Source organism: Rhineura floridana, chromosome 11, assembly GCF_030035675.1.
Source record: "Rhineura floridana isolate rRhiFlo1 chromosome 11, rRhiFlo1.hap2, whole genome shotgun sequence".
Classification (NCBI taxonomy): Eukaryota; Metazoa; Chordata; class Lepidosauria; order Squamata; family Rhineuridae; genus Rhineura; species Rhineura floridana.
The window spans coordinates 61,031,117-61,047,524 of NC_084490.1; the positions used below are offsets into that span (position 1 = coordinate 61,031,117).

Below are 16,408 nucleotides of genomic sequence, written 5' to 3' on the forward strand. Positions count from 1 at the left end.
ACTACTCTCTTTTTGGTCTATTTTATTTTGACGAATCTGTTTCTTGACGATTGCCATTAATTGTTTCGATCCTGGGAACTGCATTTTGTTTACTTAACTATTGGAGAGATAAGGCTGTCTGCTCTGTTTATACTGTGATGTCACCAAGTTTGGAGTATTAACCCAATTGTTGCTGAAATAAGAAGTGGTTTTCCTATATTTTTCTTTTAAAATGGCAATTAAGAAAGTGGCTGAAAATCTGGAAATAACTATGTTTCAGAAAATAATGGATGAGATTGAGATAATGAAAATTGAATTGAGTAAAATGAAGCAGGAGATTAAAGATATAAGGGTCCCTGTGAGAGAGGTGACCCTGGAAGGGGTCCCTGTGAGAGAGGAGACCCCGGAGATTGGAACAGGGGTCCCTGTGAGAGAGGTGACCCTGGAGACTGGAATAGGGGTCCCTGTGAGAGAGGAGATCCCGGAGATTGGAACCAACGTGGAACAGGAACAAGATTTGGAGTCTATGGACTTTAGAAATAAAATCTATTGTTTGGAACTCAATGTTATCTCTGAAGAAATGAATGAAGATTCTAGAGATAAAGTTATCAATGGCATGGATAATCTTCTGGACTGGAATGATGTGATGGAGCCCAATATAGAGAAAATCTATGGAATTAACTGCAGCCATGTGACAATGGAAAAACTTTTAAGAGATGACCCAGTGTATTTTGAAAAAAAGAACAGAGATATGATTTTACAGCAGTATTTCAGCAACCTATTCAGAATGGATGGCAAGAAAATATTTGGGATAGAGGTAATCCCCATCAGACTCTTACTATATGACTATGGCTTTGACAGCAAGATTATTATGGAATACTGATAATGGAAGATTGGATATTGAAATTACTGGACTTAACAAGACTACTGAAGATGGAAGATGGAAAATGGAACTAATAGAGATAATAGAACAATGGCTACTGAAATTATTGAACCTAACAGATTCTGATGTGATGGATTAATTGAAATGTTTATTTTGACTATGGTTATGACAATAAGATTATCATAATTAGTAATGAGATGGATTAATCGATATGCTTATCTGGAAAAAAAAATTGATAGATATATTTCTTAAAGAATTGAAACCTCTCTTTGACTTTTTGTGGAAAGAATAAAGTAATGTTTATGAGATTTGATGATTAAGTAAGATAACTACTGGAGGAAAGTGATTTTATAATATGACTTAAGAGACAGGATTGTTATATATTATAGACTTATAACTGATTTGATCTTTGACAAATGGGAAGTCAATATTTTACTCTTTATTTTTTATTTTTGTTTTTTTTTTTCTTTTTTTCTTTTTGTTTAACTATTTTTGATTTTGTTTTTTGTCTTTGAATGTTTTATGATTTTGTCTTGTATGTTTTATGAAAATCTGAATAAAAATTATTGAAAAAAAAAAAAAAAAAAGAAACCTCTCTTTGACTTTTTGTGGAAAGAATAAAGTAATGTTTATGAGATTTGATGATTAAGTAAGATAACTACTGGAGGAAAGTGATTTTATAATATGACTTAAGAGACAGGATTGTTATATATTATAGACTTATAACTGATTTGATCTTTGACAAATGGGAAGTCAATATTTTACTCTTTATTTTTTATTTTTTTTTTTTATTTTTTTTTTTTTGTTTAACTATTTTTGATTTTGTTTTTTGTCTTTGAATGTTTTATGATTTCGTCTTGTATGTTTTATGAAAATCTGAATAAAAATTATTGGAAAAAAAAAAAAAGAAAATGTACATGGAGAATATATAATGAAAGAGAGAGAACAACTTATAAAGGAAGGATATAGTTCTCAATGGTTTGCCTATTTACAATTGTTAGAGAGATATAAAATGGATAAGAAAATGTATGGGTTTGAAATAAGTAAATCTGATTTTGAAATAGGTTTGTGTACAAATGATGAAAATATAATTGCGAAAATGTATAAACTCTTGCTGAAAATGGATATGGAAGAAGAACAAGTAAAAGAGTGTATGGTGAAGTGGGAAAAAACTTTGGTTATAATATACAAATGGATCAATGGGAAAATATGTGGAAAAAAGGCTTGAGATTTACATTATGCTATAATCTTAAAGAAAATTTCTATAAAATGATGTATCGTTGGTACATGACTCCAGAAAAGTTGTCAAAAATGTATAGTAATGTTTCTAATGTTTGTTGGAAATGTAAACAACAAGAAGGATCATTTTATCATATGTGGTGGTTGTGTAAACAGGCAAAATTATTTTGAGCACAGACAGGTAGGATGATGCAAAAAATTCTAAAGATAAATATACAGTCAAAACCAGAATTTTTTTTATTGGGTTTTATGGATAAACAAATAGAAAAGAAATATGGAAGAATAATATTATATATGATTACGGCAGCAAGATTATTATATGCACAAAAGTGGAAAATGGAATCAACACCAACAACGGAATAATGGCTATTGAAATTAATGGACTTAGTAGAGATGGATAAATTGACATGTTTACTTAGAGAAAAATCGACAGATACATTTCTTAAGGAATGGAAGCCTCTCAGACTTTTTGTTGAAAGATAAAAATGAAATGATGATAATGGGATTTGACGATTAATTAAGATAGACTATGGAGAAAAGTGATTTTTTATGTATTAAGGGACAGGTTTGATATATATTATATATTTATAGCTGATCTGTGACAAGTCGGAAGTCAAATTTTTTTATTTTTATTGTGTTATGTTTTTGATTTTGTTTTGTTTGTTTTATGAAAATTTGAATAAAAAATTATTGCAAAAAAAAAAAGATACTGGCAGTCCTAACAACTTTGCTAAATCCATTAAATCCTCCAAGGATTTCTTTACCATGCTGGGCACAGTTATTACTTATCTATGCATTCCTGGGATAGTGAAATCATTTCTTTCTTGGTATCTATGTGATTCCCTAAGTGTTGCAGGCTCTGTGTGGAGTGCAGGTGATTCTTCTTTGTTTTTAGCAGGAATCCATGATGTTTCAAGGCACCAATGTGATGTTTAGATGTTGGCAAGCCTCTTGAAGGGATGGCACTCGGATTAGAATGTCGTCAAGGTATGGGTACAGGTGCATTCCTTCCTTGTGAAGATGAGCCATGGATGTCACCATTACTGTGGTGAACACTCTCGGCACCGAGGCCAGTCCAAAAGACATTGCCTTATATTGGAAATGTTGATCTGCATAGACAAAGTGCAGGAACTGATGGTGCTCTGGATGTATGGGCACATGCAGAAATGCTTCTGTTAAGTCTAGGGAAGCTAGGTAGTCTTGAGGTTGAAGCGCCTCTTGCATGGAGTTCAACGTTTCCATTCTGAACTTGCAATATGTTACAAATCTGTTTAGATATTTCAAATCCAAAACTGACCTCCACACACACACCTTTTTTTGGGGAATGATAAAGAGCAGAGAATAAACTCCTGAGAATATCTGCTCCGGTGGCACATATTCTATTGCTGCAATCGCCAATAGGTGCTCTATTTTTGTTGACATCAGCTTCTGCTTCTTTTGTGTAATGGATATGAGATGAACCTGCTTGGAGGTGGGGATTGAAATCTTGTATCTGTAATTTATTGCTTCTTTCACCCATTTGTCTGAGATCATGGATTCCCATCTGTGATACAAGTTCATCAGCCTTCCCCCCCATCTGATGGCTTAAGTCAGAAGGTATTCTGCCTTTTTCTGCCTCTTGGGGCAGAGTTTTTGGAGAATCTAATGTTTGTGTTTTGTGGACCTTTGTTCTGCTGAAACCTTGGCCATCCTTAGGCTGGTCTTTATGTTCTTTAGACTTGAGTTCTGATCCCCAATCTTTGGGAACAAAAGGGCTGATATGGTTGAAAATGCCTTTGTACCCTTTCATCATCCTTTTGATTTGTATTGGGCATTGCTTTTTTCTTGTCTTTGGTCTCAAGCAATACCTTCTCCAATATTTGGTCATTTAACAGCCTCTTACCATCAAACGGCTTTGTCGTGAGAATCAGGCAGGAGCACGGATTTGCCTCCCAATGACATAGCCATACTATTCTTCTCACCACTATTTCCACAGCCTGTGTTGCATCCATAGGTATGTCTGCCATAAAGGCTGTTGCCCTCACAATCTTGAGGCAGGTCTTTCTGAGTCAATCTGGATTTTGATTTGGTTCTGCCAAAATGTCCTCTGTCCATAATTGTTCTGCTTTTACGGCATTTTTCGGGCGTTGAGTGCCATTTTATTGACAGAGTTCCACTTTTAGGCAGGGGTCTGGAACGTAACCCGCCCTGTGAGTGGGGCCCTACTGCATTTATTTGGCCATCTGGTGGTGTCCGAGTCCTCATATTGAAACGTCCGTTATCAGGCTGAACTTGCCTCTCTTGGCCACTGGGGGGAGTACTGAGAATTATATATTTTATTTATTTATTTATTTATTTCATTTCTAGACCGCCCATAGCTAATAGCTCTCTGGGCGGTGTACAGAACGGGATTAAAAAACAATATATAATAAAATCAGTAACAGAGAGGAACACATTAAACTAGAACATTAAACATAAAACATTGAACATTAAAATGCCTGGGAGTATAGCCAGGTCTTAACATGGCGCCTAAAAGAAAGAACCTCAGGCGCCAGGTGTATTTCCTCCGGTAAGCTGTTCCACAATTCGGGGGCCACCACAGAAAAGGCCCTAGATCTAGTAACAGTCCTCCGGGCATCCTGGTGAGTTGGTACCCGGAGGAGGGCCTTAGATACTGAACGAAGTGAACGGGTAGGTTCATAGCGGGAGAGGCGTTCCACAAGGTATTGCGGTCCCACACCGTGTAAGGCTTTATAGGTCAAAACCAACACTTTGAATCTGGCTCGGAAACAAATAGGTAGCCAGTGCAAGTGAGCCAGGACAGGTGTTATATGCGCGGACCGATTGGTCCTCGTCAACAGCCTGGCTGCCGCATTTTGCACTAGCTGAAGTTTCCGAACAGTCTTCAAGGGCAGCCCTACGTAGAGCGCATTACAGTAATCCAATCTAGAAGTTACCAGAGCGTGGACAACAGAGGCGAGATCATCACTGTCCAGATAGGGGCGTAGTTGGGCTACTAAGCGAAGATGGTAAAACGCATTCCTTGCCACCGAGGCCACTTGAGCCTCGAGCGACAAGGAAGGGTCAAAAAGGATCCCCAAACTACGAACCTGTTCCTTCAAGGGGAGTGTAACCCCATCTAGAACAGGATATAGTGTCCAAGGTGTTGTTGTAACCTTATTTGACCACTGGGGGCAGCAAATCCAAATCTTGCTGAGAGCCACTGATCCAGCTACTTGAATGGGAACCTGAGGTCAATGGTGCTTGTAGCACTGGAGCCCTAGAAAGCTGATTCAGAGAGCTCTTCCAGATCTAAAGCTTGCAATGTAGCCTTCTTGATTTGCCTCTGTGTCTTGATCCTCGTCAACTTGTGCTACTACAGATGGGTATTGGACTTTTTGTCTCCCATTTGGATCCACTGCTGTGGTTAAAGTAGGACTTTTGTGTGTAGGACTTGTATGTGATTTTGAGCTGGCTGGCATTACCACTACCACTAAATTGCTAGCTCCACGCTCTCCTGTTGGCAGGTTTTTTAACTCCAAAGACGGCAGGTGCTACTTTTCGCGCTGTGACTGAGGCCTTCAGTGTACTTGGAACCTTCTTTCTCCCCTTTTTTCCTTGTTTTAGTTATACTTGTTTGAATACACAGAGAGGCTTTCATTTGGATGTTAAGTAATGAAGTGGCCTTGTTTACTCCTACTGGAGATTTATTTGCTTCATCAAGTACTTGTCTCTACATTAATCCTCTGGATGAACTCTTTAAAAATATATCAGATTGATTTTTATTTCCTAATTAATTACTGGTAATTACCAAATTCTTGATTAGTTGGCAATGAATTAATTCCTTAACAAACTGTACATATATAAATCACAGAATGAATTTCATTAGACGGAGAAATCACAGGCAAAATTCATTAGTCGGAGCAAAGGCAATCAGGAAAGTTGAATTCATTAGGGGAATTTTACAAAAGGGAATTTTAAGGAACTGCTGCTGGTTAAGCCGTGTAGAAACAGTATATTGCCTTGCAGTTCCTGGTACAGAGAGGAATTAGTAGCTAGACAAAGCAGCAATTACTCCCCCCAAAGCCATCTCAGATAGTCACTCATGCACTTTATTCCACTTATAAGAAATAGTTCACACACACTCCCACTTTTTAAGACTCTGACCCACAGATTCGAGGCCAGAACAGCTTTATCAAAAAAATGACCTGTTCAAGCAAGGCAGAAAAAACAAACTGAGGCTCCAGGGGGAGGAGTTTTCCAGAAGTAACCTGGAGCTCTGATGTTTTTTCTGCCTCTTCAAGCTATTGATGGATGATAACCCACTTGGTGGTGTCCTAGTGCCACTTGAGAGCATCCTATTTAGACTACTGTAATGGATTGTATGTGGGGATGCCTCTAAATACTCAAAAGTTTCAGTTGGTTCAAAATAGAGCAACTAGATTAGTGACTGGATCCAGTCATATGAGTGTATTTCTCCAGTTTTGAAACCACTACACTGACTCCTGGTCCCCTGAAAAGTACAATTCAAAATGTTGCCTTTATGGCTTGGGACCAAAATATCTGAAGGCCCACCTCTTTCACATCAAATGATCTGATGCCCTTCTATAGATGGGCCTCGGTACCAGAGGTTAGGTGGGTACAACCAAGGAGCTGGTCTTTTTGGAACTGTGGTCCCTATTTATGGAATGTTCTCCTGAAGGAAGCTCATCCAGAGGCACCAAACTTGTTAAAATACCTTTTTATTTATACCATAAATATATGGTTTATTAAATACCAGGAAAATACCTTTTTATTTATCCTTTAAAAAGTTGATTTTTAAACAGCTCATTTGTGTTTTTTTGTCATGAGTGCTCATTTTTACTCTCATATTTTATTGTGCCGCCTTGGGTTCCATGGTGAAAGAAAGGCAGGCTATAAATTAAATAAATAAATAAATAAATGGTTTACTGTTGAAATAGAACAAAACAGTTTAATCAATGCATTTGAAAACTACTTTGAAATTCTTTAACATGAAAAAGAAAATAAAAATGTTTTAAAATAAAACTAGAGCTGTCAACCAGCTTCAAACCAAGATTACAAATCCACATTAGGAGGGAACCTAGGTTAAAGCTAATTGTGGCTAACATCAGTGCCAGTGAAATGTTTAACTGCAGTTAAGTTCAGGAAGCGAAGGACACATGTCACACTCCTGATTTCTTAACCTTATAAAATCAGGAATATTTTCTCTGCACCAACCCCTGAAGGAGGAGAAAAAGCAGAAAAGGTAAAATCTATAATAGCTAAACAGTATTCCAGATGCCAGTATTCAAGACCATAATCTTGTGGGTAAACTTCTTGGCCTCCAAACTGACAGGCAACTCTATCATAACAACACACAATGCTTGCGATACTGTTTCCCACCTACTGGGGGCTAGTCATAAGGCTGGATGTATTTCAAGTCACACTGTAAGAAAAGAGTGAAGAATCAATTATGCTAAAGACTTGCTATACTGTATCAACAATGTTAATAAGTTTTAATTTTAAAAATGTTCTCCGCACATTTATTAACCTCAATACCAGTTATGAACATTTGGTAATATTTCAGTTACAAATAACATGAATGCTCATTTGCATATATAGGGCAACTGAACGCCACTTGTGGATACTGAATACTAATGCAAACTGTACTTCCAACAGTTCTATTTGTGATTACAGGTACCCAGGTTTCCTCCTAATCAGGGACTGATAGCCAGCTTCAATCTAGTTACACAAAGCATCTCAACCAACCTTTGGTGGTTCCTGTGGTAGAGAAACAGCTTCTACAGGAGGGGGGGATGGAGATTTTTCTTCTAGCTCTTCAAGATTCTTTTCTTCCACTTCAGGTTTCAGTTCTTCTGCTTTTGATTCAGATTCCAGCTCTGGCTCAGGTTCATGAGAAGATTCCTCCAAAGTGTCTTCTATTCCATTACTAGAAGAATTGGAGGCATCAACAACTTACAAACTTTTATTAACCTAAAATACCAACAGACAGCTGAATCAGATGTACCAACATGAATAATGGTAATTTTTTTTGGGGGGTGGGGGAAATCTCAGTGTACATCCCACCACCCTTTATCCTATGTTGTCTATGCATCTCACCTGTCTTGCAACCCATGACTGTGTTGAACTCAGTCGCCACTAACCATGATGGCTATGTTCTACTTCCACTGTTGGAGGCACTATGCTTCTGAATACCAGTTGCTGGGAACCGCAGGAGGTCCTGCTTGTGGGCTTCCCACAGGCATTTGGTTGGCCACTCTGAGAACAGGATACTGAACTAGACTTATGTTCCTAACTGCTTTTGTTGATTCACAATTTCACTAGCCCCTTAACCTTGTCTGCCAATATCTGGACAAATCCATTATTCCTATATTGTAATAAACCTACATTATCTATTATGCAATTAGTGTGGCTGCCAAGAAATTCATCTTAAAAATTAATTTCCCTCTAAGATGACTCCCAAGAATTGCAACTAGCCTTAAGGCTTCCTTATCAATTACCTCGCCTGCTTACAGGCCGAGCACTTACTGGTTTTATACATAAGCCAGCATTTTCTGATTACGCATAAAATGAACCATATGACAAACAGATGATTATACTAGTGCTATTCTGATTGCTCCATACAATAGGATCATTGAAAGGCAATAACACTTATGAAATTTTTCCAGAGGTAGTCCATCATCATTGTTCAGAAATGCATTGTGAACAACCTTTCATCCCCTTTTGAATACAGTAGGGCCCTGCTTATATGGCGGGTTAGGAACCAGCCCCCCGCCGTAAAGCAGAAATCACCATAAAGCGGAACCCATTGACTATAATGGGTCGCATCGCGCAAAAATGCTGCAAAATGCCACAAAAGCGGCTTTAAAACTGGGAATTCCCCTAATTGAAAGTCGCCGCATCAGCAGAACGCCAGAAAACGGAACACTGTAAAAAGCGGGGCCCTACTGTATAGGTTTCCCACATTAGATTTTATCACAGGCTAAAGATAAAGACTTACAGTACAAATCCCATGTGACAATTTTGAGAATCAAAAATCTGCATCATTTAAAAAAGTTAACACATTTAGCATAGACTGACTGCAACACAAGCAAACAGATTAGTCTTACGTTACAGGGTGATTATCATAGTAAGTACTGCTTGCATTCTCTTGAGCAGGCTCAGGGGATGGCTGCCTTTCTTCATGCTCTTCTTCTACTTCATCTTCTGACTCTAAGACATAAGACAGAAAGTACTTTTAACCTTTGGTCATTAAGTATTAGAAAAGCATTTTAAAGGGAACATATATTTTTACTGATGATAACATTTTTGTCGATAATATAAAATACTGCAGATTGAAGTAGGGCTGCAACGTTTAGTTAGTCAGTTAGATTAATCGTTTAAAAATCTTTTGACTAATGAAGACCTACTCCAAATTTACCAGGCAGAAAAATGTTTAAAAAATGGCTAGTTTTTAATATAAAAAGCATGGGTGACGGGCACCATGTTAGAAGAGGCATGATTTTTTCCTGTGTTTCCCCCCCTCCCCCAATCTTTTCAGGAGGAAAAAAAAAAGATTAAAAAAATGAAAAACATCAGGATTTTTTTGGAGCCTTCACATCTCTATCCCTCCCCGAGTCTGGAGCTGAAATCTGGACCATGGACAACAGTGTGCTGTGTGTAGAGTGCCTCTGAAGCTCAGCAAGCTGCCAGGAACAAGGCCCCACCCACTTCAAAGGTTGGGAGGAGCAGGGTTGTGGTGTCCACAAGTTTTGGCTCGTTACCACAGGGAGCCAAAGCTTTTAAATCTCTGGCATGCACCATGTCTATGGTGTTAGAACTATTCAATAACCAGGCAACAATGAAAATTAGGCTTGATCATTTGGTTTAAATGATTAGCAAAGGGTGAATTATATTACTGTCAAAAAGACGAACTCTAGTAAGATCAAGGCCCTTTCCTTTGCCCCTATAAGATTGACTACACCACACTAATTAAATTACCTGCCACAAATACTGAAAACTGTCAAATTAAGGAGAAACAATCCATCACAATACAGCTGTCCCATAAGGTGTTTTACAGCTTAAGGCTCTGTTTCAGAAATCCTTCTCACTCAAAAATATTCATTTATTGATATTCATTTATTTCTATGTCTCATCAAGCTTCTCGTGCATTCAACCAGTCTCTCCTCTATACTGAAGTGTTACACACAATTCACAGTTCTCTTTGGCTCTACTTCCATCCCTATATATTCACTGCTCCCTTCTCTTGCTCATTTTTCATGAGAAATTCTTGGTTTCTGAATAAAATCTCTCTCACCCAGCACACCCCCACGCCACTATACATATATGCATATGAGGCTGGCCTGCACTAGGTTTTTTTTTTAACTGACAATTTTTCCCCAATTACAATTTCTTCACAACAGCCACTTTTCTAATATTTTCTATCAGAAGTTGCAAGAAACAATTCCTGACAAGGTGATAGTTACAGACATGTAAAAGAACTATCAGTCACCTGGGATTAACAAGAGCCATGATAATACCAACATTCTAAGTCAAGGGTATGGAACTGGATCTGACTTAGTAGGTCAGATCTTTATCCTCCCTAGCCCCATGGACCAATTTTGACAGGTGGGTTGGGCCAGTCACCTGTCAAACATCTGGCACATGTCCTCATTTTGCCTGCACAGTTTGAAATCAAGCCATGCAAACACAGGCATAGCCTGCAAAGTGCTCCACAAGACCTGACAATTAGCAGGGGCTTGTGGAGCTCCTTCCAAAAGGCTTTGCAAGACCCAGTGAACAGCTGATTATTGGGTCTTGCAAAGTCCTGTGCAGAGTGCTTTGCAGGTGCCTGCAAACCCTATTTTCACCAAGTCAGATCTTTACTTGTCCCACACCTGACAACATATATGACATCAGGTGTAAGGCAGGTAGGTGTGATTTGGCTGAAATTGCCTTGTAGGTCAATGCGGAGGCATGGCAGGCTAAATTAGGCCTGCGAGCCAGAGGTTCCCCACTCAACGCAGTTCCTCTCCTTTTGCTATTCGGAGCGTACTGTCTGCCCCCCCAATATTTGACCACCACCTTTGTTCTCTAGTCTGTAACAATAATTGTGAATTAAATTCTGCCACACCCACACCAGAGCAAGCTGTGCTTCACGATTTGGGTCATCTTGCTGCTAAATATTTTTAAATTCTGAAAAGTACACACACGTACATTATAAGCCATTTAGTCTTACAAAAGTCTGTAATGGATCTTTTTGGTTTTAGAGTACGATTTCCTACCTTTTGGTTTTAAACTGAGATTGCAAGAAAAATTCAAAAATAGAGACTGCCCTTTATGAGAACAGAATAGAGAAACTGTGTCTGGACAGCATCGTCTAGTTAGGGCCCATCAAGTGCAAAATTGCAACCACTTACACAGCCTACATCAGGCTTGATTATGACAACAATAACTCAAGTATGATCAGACCACACAGATGCATACACCAATATGTCTTCAAAGCTTTTAAAAAAAATGTTTTTAAAGATGTTTTGTTTCAATGTATTTTAAAGTGTTTTTATGATATTTTAAAGTGTTTTTAGTGCTTTTGTTTGCTGCCCTGGGCTCCTGCTGGGAGGAAGGGTGGGATATAAATCAAATAATAAATAAATACATAAATAAATATGAGCAGCACTCAGATTAAGCCTAGTAATAAGCATACTTTTATTCATAGGTTAGGATGTTATCCCTTTATCCTGGGCACAAAATGTTCATGAAAGCATTTGCTAACTTGGCTTGGTATGCCTTCATATGCAGTTTCCAGAGTGAGTTGCGCTCATGCTCGTCTCCAGAATGTCTCAGATCCAGAATGCTACCGCTTATGTCCTGCCTGTGGTTGCCTCATAGGCATATGAGTTTGCCAGCAATAACAGAATGCTAGATTAGATAGGCCTTAATCCGATCCAGCAGGGCTCTTCTTATATTCCAACTCTGTCAGATTCCCTTACCTTCATCTAGTTCAGCTTCAGAATCACCAAATACTTCATCTTCATAACGGAATATGTCATTGTGGACATAGAACTTATTGGGAACAGATCCCTGTAAAAATAAACACACCATGGTTAGAAGACAGTTCAACTGCTGACCAATGAATTATCTAGCAATGTTAAAAATTATTTTCAAATTCAGTTTTTTACCTTTTGCATTCATGTATCTATTAATGAAATTACACAAAATTAAGACTTTTAATCCATAATGTTGATTTGGAACATTTAGTATTTGAACAACTTTCGCCCAGTCTCAAATTTGCCATTCTTAGGCAAGGCGATTGAGCGGGTGGTGGCAAAACAGTTGCAAGCGCACTTGGAGGAAGCAGATGATCTGGATCCATTTCAATCGGGCTTCAGGCCTGGACATGGGACTGAAACAGCTTTGGTCGCCTTGGTAGATGATATGAGGAGGGCGTGGGATAGGGGCGATGGCACCTTCCTTGTCCTCCTTGATCTCTCAGCAGCTTTCGATACCATTGACCACGTTATCCTCTTGGACCGCCTGAAGAGGTTAGGCATGGGGGGCACTGTATTGCAGTGGTTCCATTCCTTCCTCTCTGGTAGGTACCAAAGAGTGGCATTGGAGGATGAGGTCTCGGATCCTTGGCCTCTCACTTGTGGGGTGCCACAGGGTTCCATCCTCCCCCGATGCTGTTCAACATCTATATAAAGCCGCTGGGGGCAATCATCAGGAGATTTGGGCTGCAATGTCATCAGTATGCGGATGACATGCAGCTCTATCTCTCATTTAAATCTTCACCGAGGTTGGCTGTAGAAACCCTGTCCAAGTGCCTGGAGTCGGTGAGTGGCTGGATGGGAAGGAATAAGCTGAAGCTGAACCCTGACAAAACCGACGTACTGTTTGTGGGAGACAAGGGAAGGCTGGGGGATGTGGACCTGGTGCTCAATGGGGTACGATTGCCCCTGAAAGACCAGGTCCGCAGCCTGGGGGTCATTCTTGACTCCCAGCTGTCCATGGAGGCTCAAGTCTCGCCTGTGAGTCGGGCGGCGCTGTATCAACTCCATCTGATATGGGGGCTGCGCCCCTACCTTCCCAACCATCTGCTCCCACCAGTGGTACATGCCCTGGTCACCTCTCGCCTAGACTATTGTAATGCGCTCTACGTGGGGTTACCCTTGAAAACGGTCCGGAAGCTGCAACTGGTACAGAATGCGGCGGCTCGTCTGATTAAAGGCAGCCGCCGGCAAGACCACATCACTCCAGTGCTGAAGGAGTTGCACTGGCTACCGGTTGTTTACCGGGCCCAATTCAAGGTGTTGGTTTTGACCTTTAAAACCCTATACGGTTTTAGCCCAGTCTATCTGAAGGAGCGCCTCCAGCATCGTCAGGGATGCCGCTCAACAAGATCAGCCTCAGAAGACCTTCTCTCGATCCCACCGGTTAAAACAGCTAGACTGGTGAGGACTAGAGAGAGGGCTTTTTCAATAGTGGCCCCCACCCTGTGGAACTCTCTCCCAAATGATCTCCGCCATGTCCCTTCTATGATGAGCTTCCGCCGGGCCTTGAAGACCTGGCTCTTCAGGCAGGCTTTTGGGGTGGGTTAGGTTTCTTACTGTTATGGTTTTACATTTTAATGTTTTAATGTATTGTTTTATCTTGTACGTCGCCCAGAGTGGCTGGACAACCAGCCAGATGGGCGACTAATAAATAAATAAATAAATTAGTATTTCATATAACTGCCACCTTGGTAACAGCATTTGTATGTTAGTAGCTGATGAAGGCAGAAGCCAAAATGTTTTGGTAGAATAAAAATCTGTTTTGTTAATCTCAGTTATGTGTGTGTGTGTGTGTGTGTGTGTGTGTGTGTGTATACACACACACACACACACACACACATATATATATATACAATGTATTATATATAGAGAGAGACATCCTGCACCTGAAAGCTATGATTGCAGCTATGAATACCCAGATACATTTTTGTTGAAGGTACCAAAGCAAAAAAGCAGCATGTATAATGCTGTCCTTCTGAAATAGGGTGGATAAAACTGTTCTCAGGATGTCTTTGGAGAAGAACTATCCCTCCAAAATGGATGATAGAGTATCATTCCAAGGGACCTCCGACAATTTGCTCTCTAGGATAAGTCTAGCCTCTCTTCATTCTTCAGTGTCAGGAAAAGGGCACCAAGCTGTTTGCATTGGGTATACACTTGAATTCAAACAGTCAATAATACATGGTAAACTGAGATGCCCTTTCATCCTTGATGGAGATGATCCTGTTAATTGGGTTAATCCTAGACTATTCAGTGAAGCTTATCTCCTGGATTTTGGACGAGAATCTTCAATCTTAGGGTATCCCTCCCATCTTGGATGCTTTAGTGTTGAGCTCCTGTCTTCCTAATAGGAAGGCTTTCTGAAGAGTTTCTCAAACCAGATTTTGAGCCTTACAATATTGTAGGGGCTGTGTCCCTGCTGGGGCAACAAAATGAGCAAGAAGGAAATGCCTATCATGTACAAGACTAATTAATTAAAGAACAAATTTGACCCAAGTCCTTAAAACAGGTTAGGAGAGGATGCTACAATCTGGATCTGATTGGCCATGGAGGAGAGGGGGCCCAGAGTATTCCATCAACTCCATGCCTTCTAAGCCCATACTGAAGATTATACTTCTTTCGTATCCCCTCCACACCACATGTAGTATAAGTTCAAGTTAGTGAAGTGCTAGCAGCAGAGGAGACTGATGCTTCTTCTCCCAGGTAAGTCTTCACATTTGAGGAACAATGGGAGGCTGTCAGCTCACAGACTTCGACCTGCAACAGATGGGTAGACTTTCCCTTTCACGTGATCAAATCAAGTCAATTTTCTTTATTTTTTTAATTTAAATTTTCCAGCTGCTACTACAAACAAGAGTTAATTTTCTGGCACTTCTCTCAGTTGTATCAGTGCCTGAAACAACCTCTTCAGTATCTCAGGAATAGCCCCAATCCCCGCCTGCCATTTCCTTGGTTCCTCTCCACTAGTTTCTTCATTGCCCTTTGACCATGTCAAATTGGGCAGTTCTTCTATAGCCTCTACAAGGCCTAGAGCAGGGGAAGCACATGTGGGGCCTTTCAGAAGTTGCTTGACTACAACACCCAGCAGCCCCAACCAGCATGGCCAATGGTTAGGAAAGATAGGAGGGCACTTACTGACTACACTTGCCATAGAGCAGCGGTTCTCAAACATTTTTGGTTTGCAGCACACTGTAAAACATATTAAAATTTTCTGGCGTACTTTGTGTACAAAACTAAAAATATATTAATATATATTTAAACTATGAATAAAAATAACTTAAACTATAGAAAACTATTACTTACCCTACACAAATGGGTTTCTTCTCATTTTTAAAATATACTTTCATAATATTTGAGGCACACCTAGCCACCTCTTAGGGCGCACCAGTGTGCCTGGGCGCATCATTTGAGAATCACCACCATAGAGGCTAATGAGGTAATAGAGACCACCAGTATATCTCTGTGAACTCTTGTGCTTTTCATAACTACCTCAATGCCTTCCACAACTTTTCTGGGGGGGAGGGGGAAGGGAGTCAAGTTGGTTCAGAAAGTAGCTCCTGGATTCCAACTTGCCTTTGGAGTTCCAAGTGACTTCTGTGGCTAGGAGTGCTTATGCCCAGATGAGAATAATTTGCATTCCTGGACTGGGATAGTCTGGCCTCAGCTGTCCATGCTCTGGTGACCTTCCGTTTAGACTACTGTAATGCGCTGTACGTGGGACTGCCCTTGAGGATGGTCCAGAGGCTGCAGCTAGTGTAGAATGCGGCTGCTAGGCTGGAAAGTGGGGCAGCCCAAAGGAACTATGTGTCACTGGTCCTGAAAGTGCTGCACTGGCTGCCAGGGAGCTACTGGGCCCAATTCAATGTGTTAGTACTAGCATATAAAGCCCTACATGATTTGGGACCCAAGGAGCTAAAAGAATACCTTCTCTAGGATCAACCATTTCAGACCCTAGGATTGGCAGGTGAGGCCTTGCTGGGGTGCCGCCACCAAGTGTTACTTGGTTGGTGCTGACCCATGACAGGGCTTTTTCAGTGGTTGCTCCCCATTTGTGGAATGCTCTTCCCGGTGAGCTCTGTCTGTCTCCATCACTATTAACTTTCAGATGGAATGATGGCTGAAGAGGCCTGTTCCTGGCAACCTGAAGATCACCGATGAATGTTTTTAACAGCGCTTTAGAAAATGTTTAACAGTGTTTTACATTTTTAACTGCGTTTTAGAATGTTTTTAATTATAATTGTGTTATGGAAGGTTTAACTGTTTTAAGTATGTTTTACTC

The 16,408-nt window shown here is 40.1% G+C and overlaps 1 protein-coding gene across 4 annotated transcripts in view; it reads right to left on the reverse strand.

The window, feature by feature from the left end:
* The window catches only part of G3BP2 (G3BP stress granule assembly factor 2), a 58,997-nt gene that overhangs the window by 26,052 nt on the left and 16,537 nt on the right, over positions 1-16,408 (reverse strand). For all 4 annotated transcript variants that reach the window (XM_061588815.1, XM_061588814.1, XM_061588816.1 and 1 more), the window contains exons 5-7: positions 12,070-12,160; positions 9,211-9,313; positions 7,850-8,030 (exon numbers count right to left, since the gene is read on the reverse strand). In XM_061588815.1, the coding sequence (XP_061444799.1) occupies positions 7,850-8,030; positions 9,211-9,313; positions 12,070-12,160 (375 nt within the window). The remainder of the gene's footprint in view (positions 1-7,849; positions 8,031-9,210; positions 9,314-12,069; positions 12,161-16,408) is intronic.